The 15,244-nt window shown below is 42.8% G+C and overlaps 1 protein-coding gene across 3 annotated transcripts in view; it reads left to right on the forward strand.

The window, feature by feature from the left end:
• LOC141133142 (inositol polyphosphate-5-phosphatase A-like) overlaps positions 1 to 15,244 on the forward strand; it is an 84,758-nt gene that overhangs the window by 17,218 nt on the left and 52,296 nt on the right. For all 3 annotated transcript variants that reach the window (XM_073622313.1, XM_073622312.1, XM_073622314.1), the window contains one exon: positions 1,780 to 1,867. In XM_073622313.1, coding sequence (XP_073478414.1) covers positions 1,780 to 1,867 — 88 coding nt within the window. The remainder of the gene's footprint in view (positions 1 to 1,779; positions 1,868 to 15,244) is intronic.

Consider the following 15,244-nt stretch of genomic DNA (forward strand, 5'->3'; position numbering starts at 1 on the left):
TTGCCACCCCCATGCTTCACAGTAGGTATGGTGTTCTTTGGTTGCAACTCAGCATTCTCTCTCCTCCAAACACGACAAGTTGTGTTTCTACCAAACAGTTCTACTTTGGTTTCATCTGACCATATGACATTCTTCCAATCCTCTCCTGGATCATTCAAATACTCTCTAGCAAACCTCAGACAGGCCCGGACATGTGCTGGCTTAAGCAGGTGGACACGTCTGGCACTGCAGGATCTGAGTCCCTGGTGGCGTAGTGTGTTACTGACGGTAGCCTTTGTTACGTTGGTCCCAGCTCTCTGTAGGTCATTCACTAGGTCCCCCCTGTGTGGTTCTGGGATTTTTGCTCACCGTTCTTGTGATCATTTTGACCCCACGGGGTGAGATCTTGCATGGAGCCCCAGATCAAGGGAGATTATCAGTGGTCTTGTATGTCTTCCATTTTCTAATTATTGCTCCCACAGTTGATTTCTTCACACCAAGCTGCTTGCCTATTGCAGATTCAGTCTTCCCAGCCTGGTGCAGGTCTACAATTTTGTTTCTGGTGTCCTTCGACAGCTCTTTGGTCTTCACCATAGTGGAGTTTGGAGTGTGACTGTTTGAGGTTGTGGACAGGTGTCTTTTATACTGATAACAAGTTCAAACATGTGCCATTATCACAGGTAAAGGACAGAGGAGCCTCTTAAAGAAGAAGATACAGGTCTGTGAGAGCCAGAAATCTTGCTTGTTTGTAGGTGACCAAATACTTATTTTCCACCATAATTTGCAAATAAATTCTGTCAAAAATCAGACAATGTGATTGTCTGGATCTATTTCCACATTTTGTCTCTCATAGTTGAGGTATACCTATGATGACAATTACAGGCCTCTCTCATCTTTTTAAGTGGGAGAACTTTCAAATTGGTGGCTGACTAAATACTTTTTTGCCCCACTGTATAAAAAAAAATGTATACTGTAGCCAGACAACCCTGGACCCTGTTGTGCTTTTGGGCCCCATAGCAGTGGCATGGCTTGCTATAGCTATAGTTACTCCCTTTGACAGTGCCATATTGGCCCTAAGGCATTTAGGAACCTGTGCCCAAGGCAGCTTAAACTACAATTCATGAGTGACTCATTGACATGGGTGCCGTGGCCCACACACTGGTAACATTTTGGGGCCATGCACTGCCCCTTCATGCCTTTCAAATTAGAATGGGTGGCTGTGTCCATACAGCTGCTTTGTACACAGACTGCCTGCACGCAGCTCCAGCTACATGAACAAATAGCCCATTCATGCTGTACAGGCCACAGCAGCCATGTGGATAGACCTTTGTGTTTCCTGTTTGGCTTAATTTGTACATTGTCTGGCCACCTCTTAAATATGAGAACAAAACTGAAGAGTGAGAAGCGTATTAATTTCTGTCTCATGACTCTCTACAGTCTCGTGATTGGACTGTAGAGCCAAGTTGTAGCTCTTTTATCAAGCAGACCATGTGGGGCCTACAGTAGTAATCCTGGTTTTATTTTTATGATAATCATTTTATTGCTCCTGTTATGGTGGGACAGACAAAGACAGATGGGGCGTATCCTAAGAGGTGAACTTAGGCCAACCCTAACTCCTAAAAAACCCTGGATATCATTCAGAATATGTTACAGTGACTCATTCAGTATTTACTGCAGACATTATCCAGATGATATTACAGAGTAATAGTATCCAGCATTTGCTCCATTGACTGATACAATTTAGTATATGTTACAATGAGTTGGAACAGTCTGAACTGATAACCATGTGTGATTTTATAGGACTCTAATACAGAGTGAAGAGATGTCACCGTATGACTGGGTTCGAGCTTTCATAGACAATGACTTTATGCAACCAGACAGCTTTACAGTGAGTAAAACATGTTCATTCAAGACTATATTAACCTTATCAGCAATCTGTAATAATGCCTAAATTGGACAGCTTTCTTTGTGGTATTAGTTATACTACAGCAGAGAGCGAGATCTTTTACCTTTATTCTGAATGCTCTCCACTAGCACACCATGACAGCACCAGCAGATGATCCAGGACCAGACAGCGCATCCTGTGGTCATCATAGATTTATCAGCACTCCACTGGGGCCTCTCCAGTTGCAGACAGCAAACAACCACCCTACTTTAGAGGAAGTCACCAGATCTGGTCGACTTCTGTAAATTCTCTTTCCCTTGCTCCATTTTCCTAGACTTCATCTGGCTGCACCATCAATCTCTGTTTAGCCACTGCTTTACCTTTCCGCTGATGTTCCCTGCATTTATTCGTTATATCTGTAATTGCCAAGGATAAGAAAATCGTATGAAAAATATCGCTTTTAAAGCGATCGTACGATAATCTGATCAGTAGTAGACAGCTTTCGAGAGCTGTTCTTCCAATATTATCTGATGGGTCAATCACACAAAAAATTCTCGTACGATACCAGATCATACGATTTTCATTTAATCAGTACAGTTGTCGTTCGAAAATGCAATACAGCACATTACATCACTATTCTGTCGTACGAGAATTTTCGTAATTTTAGTTAACACTTCATTTTCGATATGAGACTAGCATGCAAAAAAAAAAAATGGACGATCATTCATCCGATAATCTCATTATGTGTACCAGGCATTAGGATTATTTGAAGTCCACACAAATGCCATTCATTGAACAAAATTAACTCTTTTTTTTTTTAACTGGAATGTTCACAGTACCGCAAACATTGGGTACATTTAATAACTTCATCATTTAGATGCATTTAGATGACAGTCTTATATAATCAGCAGTAACAACAACAGGAACACTTTGTTTAGGCTGCACGCTCTACACAGAGTGCCAGATACGCTCCTTCCTCACCTCAACTCAACTCTATACAGGATGAACAGCCAAAGAAAACCCTGGGAGGTAGTACTGCTAACAGTGCCATACTCCCCTTGAATGGGCAACCCCAAACACATGGCAACTTTCTTTACTGCAGTATCATCCAAGAGGTCAAAGAGACATCCTGTTATTCTTCTGGTTACCACTAACAAACTTCAGGGACAACACTTCCTGTATACAGTCTCTATATACAGCTCCTCTTTTTCCTAGAGCACTCACTTGCTTACGGAACCCAGCTGGAACACTGCGAATTATCCAACAGTCATTCAGATGAAGAAATAGTTCATTACAGGCAGGAACCTGAGGCCCCTTGGTTGTGTAGCAAAATTTCAGTATCCAACTTGCATCTCTCCAGTTCCACCTGGCTGCAGCCACCCCTTTCACTAGCCTTCCTGGCTAACTTCTCCCGACAGTCCTCCAGACTAACACTCACCAGCCAACCTTGCTGACTTCTTGGAGATCTCCTAGACGTGCTGACCTGCTCCCGCTGTCCTCTCTCCTTGCTCCCATGCCTCCAGGAAGGGTTTCCTCTGTGTTTTTTAGGGGGGAATATTCCAGCACCCGAGCCCCAGGTCCAAGATCATCTCCCCCAGTTTAGGAGGCACCCTTAAGGGCCACTGACAGCCTTCTCCTCACTCCCATCACCATCTTTCACTCTGCTGGCATGGCTCATGTCAATTTTATGAGGTAGGCTCTGCCCCCTGCTGGCCCATTGCTGGGGATTGGCCGAGGCCTCATCAGCATGCATGGCAGCCCCTCCTGACTTCCACCCTCCAGCTCTGTTAGCTTCTACCAACTTCCAGACCAGGGCGAAGTGTCAGAGAGAGCTGCCAGATAAGTCATCCAGCCCCTGAGTCTCTAAACCCTGACCCAGATTCACAGCCCAGGCCTGGCCCTCAGCCAAGCCAAAATTGTCCTACACTAACAACTACTTCTAGCACACACTAGAGGGTGCAACATTATTATAAAATAAATTCAGTTCCAATATGTTAGCATTCAAAACAGAACTAGTATGTTTCATCAGCTAAAATATATCTTCTAAAAAAATTGTGACAGGGTCCACCAGAATGATGTCTTATCTGCACAATTAATAATACACTACATTATAACTGACCAAAAACTCTGACTCTAAATCTGGTTATGGTGGTCATGTAATCTGCACTGGGGTGACCTAATACACATAATACTTGTAACACCTCAGCAGGGTCTTAATAGAGTAACTTCAAATAGACAGAAGAAAGCTTACATCAGAGGCCTCATGCCCAATTCTCTACTTGAGTACTTAATTGGTCTTTTTCCAGATACATAAAAACATATTTAATGCAAACATTTCAGCATATAATCTTTATTTAATATATAACTGTACAGCATATTTTTCCAATTGGTTTTTATTTCATGACAGCCTTTGTGAAGCCCCAGCTGTAAATATAAAAAAAGCCACAAGAGGGCGGCATCTGCTTATCTTTTAGCGCATACATACAAGTACATTGATATCAGGTCTGTACCAGCACTGGATTTATCAGCTCAGTCACCTTGTTGTTATTATAATAGAAATATATTTAAACAGTATTTAGTTGCTGTAAACATCACATTACAATGAACTATAGCATACGTTGCCAGTGTAGTATTTATAGTCTTCAGCGAAGATAAAAAAAACCTTGCAAATGCCAAGCCTTGGGCTACATTTCCACCTTTGTTTTTTACGCAGTGCACTTTCATTGCAGTTCATTTCGGAGACACATTTTTTCATGCTTTACCATTCATATCCACGGAAGGTATCATTTGTTATAAACCACACTAAAATGCATCCAGTAGGTGGCAAATGCCCCACTCCCCCTGGCCCAGTCCTTCCTGCTGTAAATTCAGACATTGGGCTTGTGTTAACCAGCTTTTGTTAGTTTTAAATGGGTTTTGCATACCCTTATGCATGTATGAAAAAAATGAAGCTCCCTTAAAGCTGAACTCCAGGAAAAACAGAAATGTCCTCTTGCAGTAGGGCTACTCCTGCAATGCATGGATGTAATGCTTGTTTAAGTCTAAGGAGCTGCAAAAAGCACAGAAGCTTACCTGATCCTCCTGTCCCACAGGCGCCTCCAGATTGTAAGACCAGTCCCTACAGCCATTTTCCCTATGGATGCAGAATGGAAAGGCCATAGCCTTGTGCTGGAAACAGGCATGTAGTGGACAGTCCACTGCCAGAGCATAGAGGAGAATAGGAGAGTGCTGGCTACTTTTTGCGGCTGCATTTGGGGTAGGACAAATCCAAAGATCAGGTAGCGTTTCGAGCAGCAGTGGGAGCGGGTACCTATCAAAACTAGGTACCCACTCCCCAAAAAAAAAAAAACTTCACCTAAAAAGACAGGATCTAGGATCCTCAATATTTTTAGGAAGTGTCACAGATTGATGTGGACACAAGATGTATGGGCAGACTTTCCAGAGACACAATACAATTTGCTTCACTAGGGCCCCCAAAAGGCAGTTCATCTACGATCTAACTGTGAGACATTTCCAAGTTATAGGCTTTGGGTTTGCCCCACTGTCACTAGCTGATGAGCCAGTAAAAATTCAGTACCAGGGAAGTTCATAAATCGGCAGGCACCATTCACACAGAATTATATCTCAAGCAGCAGGTCGAGGTATACAGCTACAGAAACCTGAGAACAAGCAGGAACCTACTGCTACGGCAATGTCCCAGTGCACTGAGCTGACTTTCAAACTTGCTGGTAATATCAAAGCATGTCTGATTCACAGTGCCTATTTAAAGTGTTTGTAAAGTCTTATTTTTTATTTTTGTAAATAACAAACATGCTATACAGTACTTATGTGTTGTGTGCAATGGTCTTGCACAGAGCAGCCCAGAACCTCCACTTCTCAGGTCCCCAGGCGGGGCTCCTTTTTCTACCTCCCTTCCCTTCTAATTGCTATGGAGGTACCCATGCGGGCTTGCTCCTGAGCCGTGCTACCTGCATCCACAGACAGGGCAGCTTGGCCCCGCCCTCCCTTCCCTTGTCACAGGATTTAACTGACAGCAGCAGGAGCCAATGGGAAAATGGGAAGCCTGTGGGAATGAGGAGAGAGGACAGAGATGCAGCAGACGGGCACAGTGCTGGATCAAGTGAGGACTCAAGTAAGTATAAGTGGGGTTAAGGGGGCGATACCGCTACCTAAACATTTTTTACCTTAATGCAGGGAATGTATTAAAGTAAAAAATGTTTAGAATCACTTTAAGCCAGTAGTTAGCAAAGGGATATGTCAAGTAACAGTGGGATTTTGTTGAGGTAGAGGACTCTGATATAAGTGCTGGACATAAAAACAGAGGGCAGTTGGGTTTCCACCGAAGGAGAGTGGGTGCCAGCAGTTTTTAAGAGGAAATCAGCAGCAGGCTGAATCCTGATAATTGAGATTACCTATCAAATATGGCAGAAAGTGAGGAGTTTAACCACTTACAGACAGGAAGATTTTCCCCCTTAACGACCAGGCCATTTTTTGAGATACGGCACTGGGTCGCTTTAACTGACAATTGTGTGGTCGTGCGACATTGTACCCAAACAAAATTGACATTCTTTTTTTCCCCACAAATAGAGCTTTCTTCTGGTGGTATTTGATCACCTCTGCGGTTTTTATTTATTGCGCTATAAACAAAAAAAAAATTATAATTTTGAAAAAAAATATATTTAAATATTTTTTACTTTTTGCTATATTAAATATCCCAAAACAAAAAATAGAAAAAAACTAATTTCTTCATCAGTTTAGGCCAATATGTATTCTTGGACATATTTTTGGTAAATAAAAAATCACAATAAGTGTATATTGATTGGTTTGCGCAAAGGTTATAGCGTCTACAAAATAGGGGATAGATTTATGACATTTTTATTGTTTTTTTTTTTACTAGTAATGGTGGTGATCTGCGATTTTTTTGCGGGACTGCGACATTGCGGCGGACAGATCGGACACTTTTGATACTTTTTTGGGATCGTTGACATTTATACAGCGATCAGAGCTAAAAATAGCCACTGATTACTGTCAATAAATTTAATAAAAAACCTGGACAGGCGTACTCAAAAAAAAAATGTGTTGCCTTTTATTGAGTAAAAAATAAAAAAAACATGCCACAGCAGAACGGACAGAAATACTGACGCGTTTCACACTACAAACAGTGCTTAATCATAGCTATGATTAAGCACTGTTTGTAGTGTGAAATGCGTCAGATTTTCTGTCCGTTCTGCTGTGGCATGTATTTTTGATTTTTTACTCAATAAAGGCAACACATTTTTTTGGGTGCGGCTGTCCAGGATTTTTCTCAAATTTATTGCTATATGCATTGCCAGCACCTGTGTCTTCCAGTCTAGAGGAGAGGTTCATTTCTAACTGACCTGCCTGGAGCGATGATATTTCTTTCACTGATTAATGTCACTGGCATGGAAGGGGTTAACACTAGGGGGCGAAATGTGTTCCCTGGGAGTGTTTCTAACTGTATGGAGGCTGGGCTGACTGGAGGAGGAGAAAGATCGCTGTTCCTAGTCATTAGGAACAGCAGATCTCTCTCTAACTCCCCTGTCAGAATGGGAATCTGTCTGTTTACATTGACAGATCCCTGTTCTGGCTCTCATTCCCGCGATCACGGGTGGCTGGTGGACATTGCGGCCGCCAGACACGCGAATCGAGTCCCCTGCCTTACAGTGGGCACATACCTGCTACGGCTCCTTACAGGAGCCAACGTACACCTACGCCGATTTGGGGGAACATGCCAACCTGCCGCCATATAACGATGGCGGCTGGTCGGCAAGTGGTTAAAGTGGAACTAAACCCATCGATGTTTTCTCAAAACAGTTACATTCAAGGCATGTTTGAATCATGACTGTCACATTTGTGCTCCCAACCAAACTTTAAGGGCTCATGCACACTGCAGCTCAAAGGAGCTCAAAGAAGCTGTTCCTACAGGCTTTTGAGCTCTTATTTTTTCTGCCTGGAAACTCCCCTCCATGTTATTAGCCAATGTGTCCATGCACACTATTGCTTTTTCAGGCATATGCTCCTACAGGCAGAAAAAAAACCCAACAAACTCGTGTTTTTTGAGAAGAACTAGTGCCCCAGAGAGCTCAAAAAAGCTCAAAAAGGCTTGAAGAAGCTTGAAAACGTGTGAAAACTTTTTTTCCAGCTTTTTGTTTTGTTTATACAGTGGTTAAGAAAAGACTATCTAGGAGGGTTTGTGGAAAAAAAAACGCGTATGCTCAAAGAGGCTCAAAGGAGCTTGAAAAAGCTTGAAGTAGCTCAATAAAAACGTGCACAAGAGCACAAAAAAGCTTCTTCCAGCTGAAATAAAAGCTCAAATGCCTGCAGTGTGCATAAGCCCTAAAACCATCAAATGGCTGGTGTCGTACCTGATCACATGTGCAACACCATGTCAAACTGAGGCTAGGTTGGCAGCTTCCTTGGCTGTATAGGGAAGGAGGGATTGGTTCCACTTTAGGCGATACCCTTTATTGGCTAACTTACTGCAGTAATAAGCCCACCAATTTAAAGTGGAACTAAACCCTCCTAGTAGGAGGGTTTAGTTCCACTTTAGATAGCTGTCTAGTAAATGTGACAGTTATCACTAATGGCATGCCTCAAATGTAACTGTTTCAGGAAACCATTAAATTATTTTCCTTTAGTACTAATTAAAGTACTTAAAGTGGAACTTTAGTCAGAAAATTAAGTCCTGCTAGATCACTTCAGGCTGGCCCCTTTGCAGGTATACAGTTGTGCTCATAAGTTTACATACCCTGGCAGAATTTATGATTTCTTGGCCATTTTTCAGAGACTATGAATGATAACACCCCAGCTACATCTCTAACCTAGTCACAAAATACCATCCTAATCGTTCTCTTCGCTCCTCCCAAGACCTCCTGCTCTCAAACTCCCTTGTCACCTCATCCCATGCTCGCCTTCAGAACTCCTCCAGAGCCTCCCCCATCCTCTGGAATGCTCTACCCCAATCCATCCGATTTTCTCCTACTTTATCCACTTTCAGACAATCTCTGAAAACTCATCTCTTCAGAGAAGCCTATCTGGCCCCCACCTAACAACTGTACATTTATCTTCTCAATCAGCACATCACCCACAGTTATTACCTTTTGTATCTCTTACCTTCCCTCTTAGATTGTAAGCTCTAAGGAGCAGGGCCCTCTGATTCCTACTGTATCAAATTGTATTGTATTTGTACTGTTTACCCTCAAGTTGTAAAGCGCTACGTAAACTGTTGGCGCTATATAAATACTGTATAATAATAAATAATAATAATAATAACACAAAAACTTTTCTTTCACTCATGGTTAGTGTTTTGCTGAAGCCATTTATTATCAATCAACTGTATTTACTCTTTTTAAATCATAATGACAACAAAAAACTACCCAAATCCCCGTTCCTAATACCGTGTATTGCCCCTTATAACGTCAATGACAGCTTGAAGTGTTTTGTGGTATTTGTGGATGAGGCTCTTTATCGTCTCAGATGGTAAAGCTGCCCATTCCTCTTGGCAAAAAGCCTCCAGTTCCTGTAAATTCTTGAGCTGTCTTGCATGAACTGCACGTTTGAGATCTCCCCAAAGTGGTTCAATGATACTGAGGTCAGGAGACTGAGATGGCCACTCCAGAATCTTCACTTTATTCTGCTGTAGATAATGACAGGTCGGATTGGCCTTTTTTGGATCATTGTCATGTTGGAATGTCCACGTACGTCCCACGCGCAGCTTCCTGGTTGATGAATGCAAATGTTCCTCCAGTATTTTTTGATAACCTACTGCATTCATCTTGCCATCAATTTTGACCACATTTCCTGTGCCTTTGTAGCTCACACATCCCCAAAACATCAGTGATCCACCTCAGTGTTTCACAGTAGGAATGGTGTATCTTTCATCATAGGCCTTAATGACTCTTCTCCAAATGTAGCGTTTATGATTGTGGCCAAAAAGCTCAATTTTGGTCTCATCACTCCAAATGACTTTGTGCCAGAAGGTTTGAGGCTTGTCTCTGTGCTGTTTGATGTATTGTAAATGGGATACTTTGTGGCAGTAATGGCTTTCTTCTGACAACTCGACCATGCAGCCCATCTTTCTTCAAGTGCCTCCTTATTGTGCATCTTGAAACAGCCACACCACATGTTTTCAGAGAATCCTGTATTTCACCTGAAGTTATTTTTGGGTTTTTCTCGAAAATTTTTCCTGGCAGTTGTGGCTGAAATTTTAGTCGGTCTACCTGACTGTGGTTTGGTTTCAACAGAACCCCTCATTTTCAACTTCTTGATTAGAACTGGAACACTGCTGATTGTCATTCTCAATTCCTTGGACATCTTTGTATATCCCTTTCCTGTGTAATACAGTTCAAATACCTTTTCTTGCAGATCCTTTGACAATTCTTTTGCTTTCCCCATGACTCAGAATCCAGAAACATCAGTGCAGCACTGGATGAAAGATGCAAGGGTGTGTCAGGAGTCCAGAAACTCATTGACCTTTTATACACACACACTAATTACAAGCAAACAGCTCACAGGTGAGGATGGTTACCTTTTAATAGCCATTCAAACCCCTTTGTGTCAACTTGTGTGCATGTTATCGGGCCAAAATCACCTGGGTATGTAAACTTTTGATCAGGGTCATTTGGGTAGTTTCTGTTGTCATTATGATTTAAAAAGAGTAAACACAGTTGATTGATAATAAATGGCTTCAGCTAAACACTAACCATGAGTGAAAGAAAAGCTTTTGTGTTATCATTCATATTCTCTGAAAAATGGCCAAGAAATCATAAATTCTGCCAGGGTATGTAAACTTATGAGCACAACTGCAGCTATGTAAAACATTAAAAATAAGCTGTTTGAAATCCACATGCTCAATTGCTCTCTATTCCCGGCACCACTGTGCCTAATATCAGAGCCACTAGAGGCTTATCAGCTGACAGCTTTAAGATTTACTTTTACTGAAAGGGGAAGAAAACAACAGGAATGGCACAGACTGCGTAGAAGGGAACACAGATTAGTGAGAGAGAAAAGAAAAGCAGGAGAGGTGACTGGACAAACTCTGCTAGAAATATACACATTTCAATTGAAGAAAGTGCCATATAGTCTTTGAGCCCAATAAGAGGGATATAGTTTCCAATAAGGAAGTGACTGCTCTGGGCTTCAACAAAATGGCAGCCTCCAGCAAGAAGAAACAGGAGCAATGCTGGAGGCAATTTACAGCACACACTCATTTTGGTAGAATAATTATTAATGTGGAATGTAAGTTATTTCTTTTAAAAAACAATTGTTATCAAACTGTTATGGGTAAAGTTCCACTTTAAAGTGGAAAACAACTTCCAGAAATACTCACATCCTCATTTCCGTGATGCGACAGTTAATCCCTTACTGACCGCTGTTAACTTCTTCCTGACTACTTCCGGGTGGCAGGTTTTCTGCCTTTGCTAAAAAAAAATAAAACAATTTTTGCTGATGAAATTAGCATCTCTTAAAAATTATTTTCCAACAATCATTCAACCGATGGCTTTTATTTTATTGGTTTTCAATGGTCGTCCTTTATTTTCATGAAATAATCCAAGGAATAGTCATTGAATCTTCCCCAAAGTGCCCCAATATATGGTCACCCTATGAAAGTGAATTGGTGTCATGACAATTGTGGTCCAGAATTCTTATGACTTCTAGTGGCCATAATGTGGTATTTTACAATTGCTTATAATAAAAAGCATTCATTCAACTAACGCACATGTAGATTCACTGGACAAATGGCTATGCAAATATTTTATAACTGGACCGTAAAGTGTACGTAAATTCAAATTGTATTTAGTATGCTTGGCATCATGCATCATTTTATACAGTTTTCTTAAGCAAATAATGTTTTGTTAAATCTATTCCAAGTACATTTTTTGTAAGTTTCTTACACAAATATCCTGCCAGTTACAGCATTTCCTGTTACTGGCAGAAAACACTAAGCTGCTGCCTTGCAATTAGCAGTAGTTTTGTCAGCTTGCTGGGCTGTCTTTCAGGTCTATTAGATAGACAGTTTAGTGACTAAAGTTGGCCATATGTGGCTTGAGTTTTGAAATCCAAGCCGTGGGTGACTCTGTTGGCACCACTCGGCTCAACAAAAGTTGATTTAAAAATCAAAGAAGCCAGGAAGAAAATTATTGGCTGAGCAGAAACTATATCCAATCAGGTGCAGTCACCCTTTGGGTATTCAAACAGGTGCTGGGCAATATCCAGAAGTCTAGATTCCTCTATGTCTGCTGTTTAGCGTGGATTGATTAGTGATTTCCTCTCGTTCAGCTTACGGCAGGGCTCAAAATGTCAAGTCCTGAGCTACTAGCCAGGCCTTAAGAGTTACTTACCACCAGTTGCCCCACCCAACCCCTGCACTGCCCACCCCTAAACACGCCCTTGTAAATTATCTCATGAAATTACACTGTTAAATGTTTTATGCAGAATTAAGTTACAAAAATAATTATTAACAACAACTTTATCAGTGCCCATCACTGCAGCATATTAGTGCAGCCCGATCAGTGCCCATCAGTGCAGCCTCATCAGTGCCCATCAATGCAGCCTATCAGTGCCCATCAGCGCAGCCTCATCAGTGCCCATCAGCGCAGCCACATCAGTGCCCATCAGCGCAGCCACATCAGTGCCCATCAGCGCAGCCTCATCGGTGCCCATCAGCGCAGCCTCATCGGTGCCCATCAGCGCATCCTATCAGTGCCCATCAGCGCATCCTATCAGTGCCCATCAGCGCAGCCTCATCAGTGCCCATCAATGCAGCCTATCAGTGCCCATCAGTGCAGCCTCATCAATGCCCATCAGCGCAGCCACATCAGTGCCCATCAACGCAGCCTCATCAGTGCCCATCAGCGCAGCCTATCATTGCGCATCAATGCAGCCTATCAGTGCCCATCAGCACATCCTCATCAGTGCCCATCAGTGCAGCCTCATCAGTGCCCATCAGTGCAGCCTCATCAGTGCCCATCAGTGCAGCCTCATCAGTGCCCATCAGTGCAGCCTATCAGTGCCCATCAATGCAGCCTATCAGTGCCCATCAATGCAGCCTATCAGTGCCCATCAATGCAGCCTATCAGTGCCCATCAATGCAGCCTATCAGTGCCCATCAATGCAGCCTATCAGTGCCCATCAATGCAGCCTATCATTGCCTATCAGTGCCCATCAACGCAGCCTATCAGTGCCCATCAACGCAGCCTCTTCAGTGCCCATCAGCGCAGCCTCATCAGTGCCCATCAGTGGAGTCTCATCAGTCTCCATTAGTGCAGCCTCATCAGTGCCCATTAGTGCAGCCTCATCTGTGCCCATCAATGCAGCCTCATCTGTGCCCATCAATGCAGCCTCATCTGTGCCCATCAATGCAGCCTCATCAGTGCACATCAATGCAACCTTATCAGTGCCCATCAGCACAGACTATCAGTGCCCATCAGCACAGCCTCATCAGTTGCCATCATTGCAGCCTATCAGTGACCATTAGCCTTATTAGTGCCCTTCAATGCAGCCTCATCAATGCCCATCAATGAAGCACAGGGATCACAGGGAGGAGAGCTGGCCGGATCACACAGAGACACAGCTTGGATCTGAAATGCCGGCCGCTGTCAATGTCCCGCCTCCTGGACCAGCTCCTATAATAGACATCACACTACTTCAATTTCCTGGCATTGGACCAGTGTGCTGTCTATCATATCCTCCGATGCAGCTCCACGCTCGCCCTCACCAAATTTCCACTCGCCAAATGCAAGCAGGCGAGTGGAAATTTTGAGGGCTAATCTACGGTGTTGCCGAGTATTTTTGCCACAAACCTCCCTTTGTATTACAATATCTTCAGTACATTAACATTCAGTGCTACTGCTATTTTTTGTAAAATAATGCTTACATTTCCCGCTGCTCATTCCTCTCTCTGTCCTGCAGATGTGGAGGACAATAAAATGGGTAGCTGAAAAAGTAAACATTAATTTACAAAAAGTTGCACTGCCTGTTAATGTATTGAGAACACTGTAATGCATAGGAGGTTTGTAGCAAAAGATGAACTAACCCTAGAGCACTACTAGATGAACACTACTGATGATTAGGAGGCTGTATTTTAAAGCGGAACTACACTGCATCTGAGCACCAAAAACACTATTCATTTTTAATATTCAAAGCTAACTCCCCCATCCATCCATGTCTCCATGCTTTTATTCTGTTGCAAAATCACTTTCAAAAACAACCCCTAGCATTTCGGGCCATGGCCATCTTGAGTGAGGGCAAATAATTCATGTAGCATTTACTTCTTGGAATCCATCTTCCCTTAGCTCAAGCATGCATTCAAGAGAGTGTGCTTAGCTGAGAAAACCCCTCCTCCTCTCCGTCCCTCCTTCTGAAGACTCCTGGGGTGTATGACATTATTTGCCTAGACAAGAAACCAGGAAGTAACTGCAGAAATGTAAAAATAAAAAAAGGTTAAAACGAGTAAACATGATATATTTTCCTATTTACTAATGCTAGCAGCATGAGGATTAAAAATAATCAATGTTGGTTGGGAGAGTGAAGTTCCACTGACAGGGCCGGTGGGAGGCCCTGTCAGTACCACCTGGCTTAACAAAAGACGACTGAGCCGAGTATAAAACTATCGGCAGAACAGTATGTGCGTCCTACTAGAGGCAGTCACTGTTCAGGTATTGACAGCCACGGGTGCAGCAGCTGTCTCAATACACTGCAGATGGAGAAATCTAATAATGTTTGGACTGAACAAGAGAATTCTAAGTGTTTATGTCTATCCTTAAGCTAGACATACATGGTTAAGTTTTTCTTGTTCAGTGGGCTGAACTAAATATAACTGAACTGATTCCCCCATCCACACATTCGGGAATGCTCCCTGCTGTATCATTGTATTCTGACAGTGGGGCTCCCTCTCAGAATACACTGATCAGTGCTGCGGTTGGCTGCAGGCGCTGATTGGAGCAACATTTTCCAACAAGCTGGTTCATGGTTCAAAATCTCTATGCATGTATGGCCAGCTTTCATGTTCTCAGCCTGTAATAGGAAGTGCTGTTCTCGGCAGGATCTTTGGATAAGAAAAGAATTATACAGAAACACGTACAGGGAGGCATGATGCTAAAGATACTGTAAAATAGATTTAAGTCGGCCATAGACAGTTCAAATCTAGGCTGGTTTAGCAGGAGCCAGCCGAGATTCGAACCATGTATGGGCAGCAGTGGCGGCTGGTGAAGTTTTAGGAATGGGGGCGCCAGACCCCGCCCTTCCTTTTTGCCCCCCCCACATCTCATAAGCCACACCCCTTATATAGGTCAGCATTACAGATGGGGTATATAGGTCAGCATTAAAGATAGGGTATATAGATCAGCATTACAGATAGGG

Source organism: Aquarana catesbeiana, linkage group LG03 (genome assembly GCF_042186555.1).
Source record: "Aquarana catesbeiana isolate 2022-GZ linkage group LG03, ASM4218655v1, whole genome shotgun sequence".
In the NCBI taxonomy this organism is placed as follows: domain Eukaryota; kingdom Metazoa; phylum Chordata; class Amphibia; order Anura; family Ranidae; genus Aquarana; species Aquarana catesbeiana.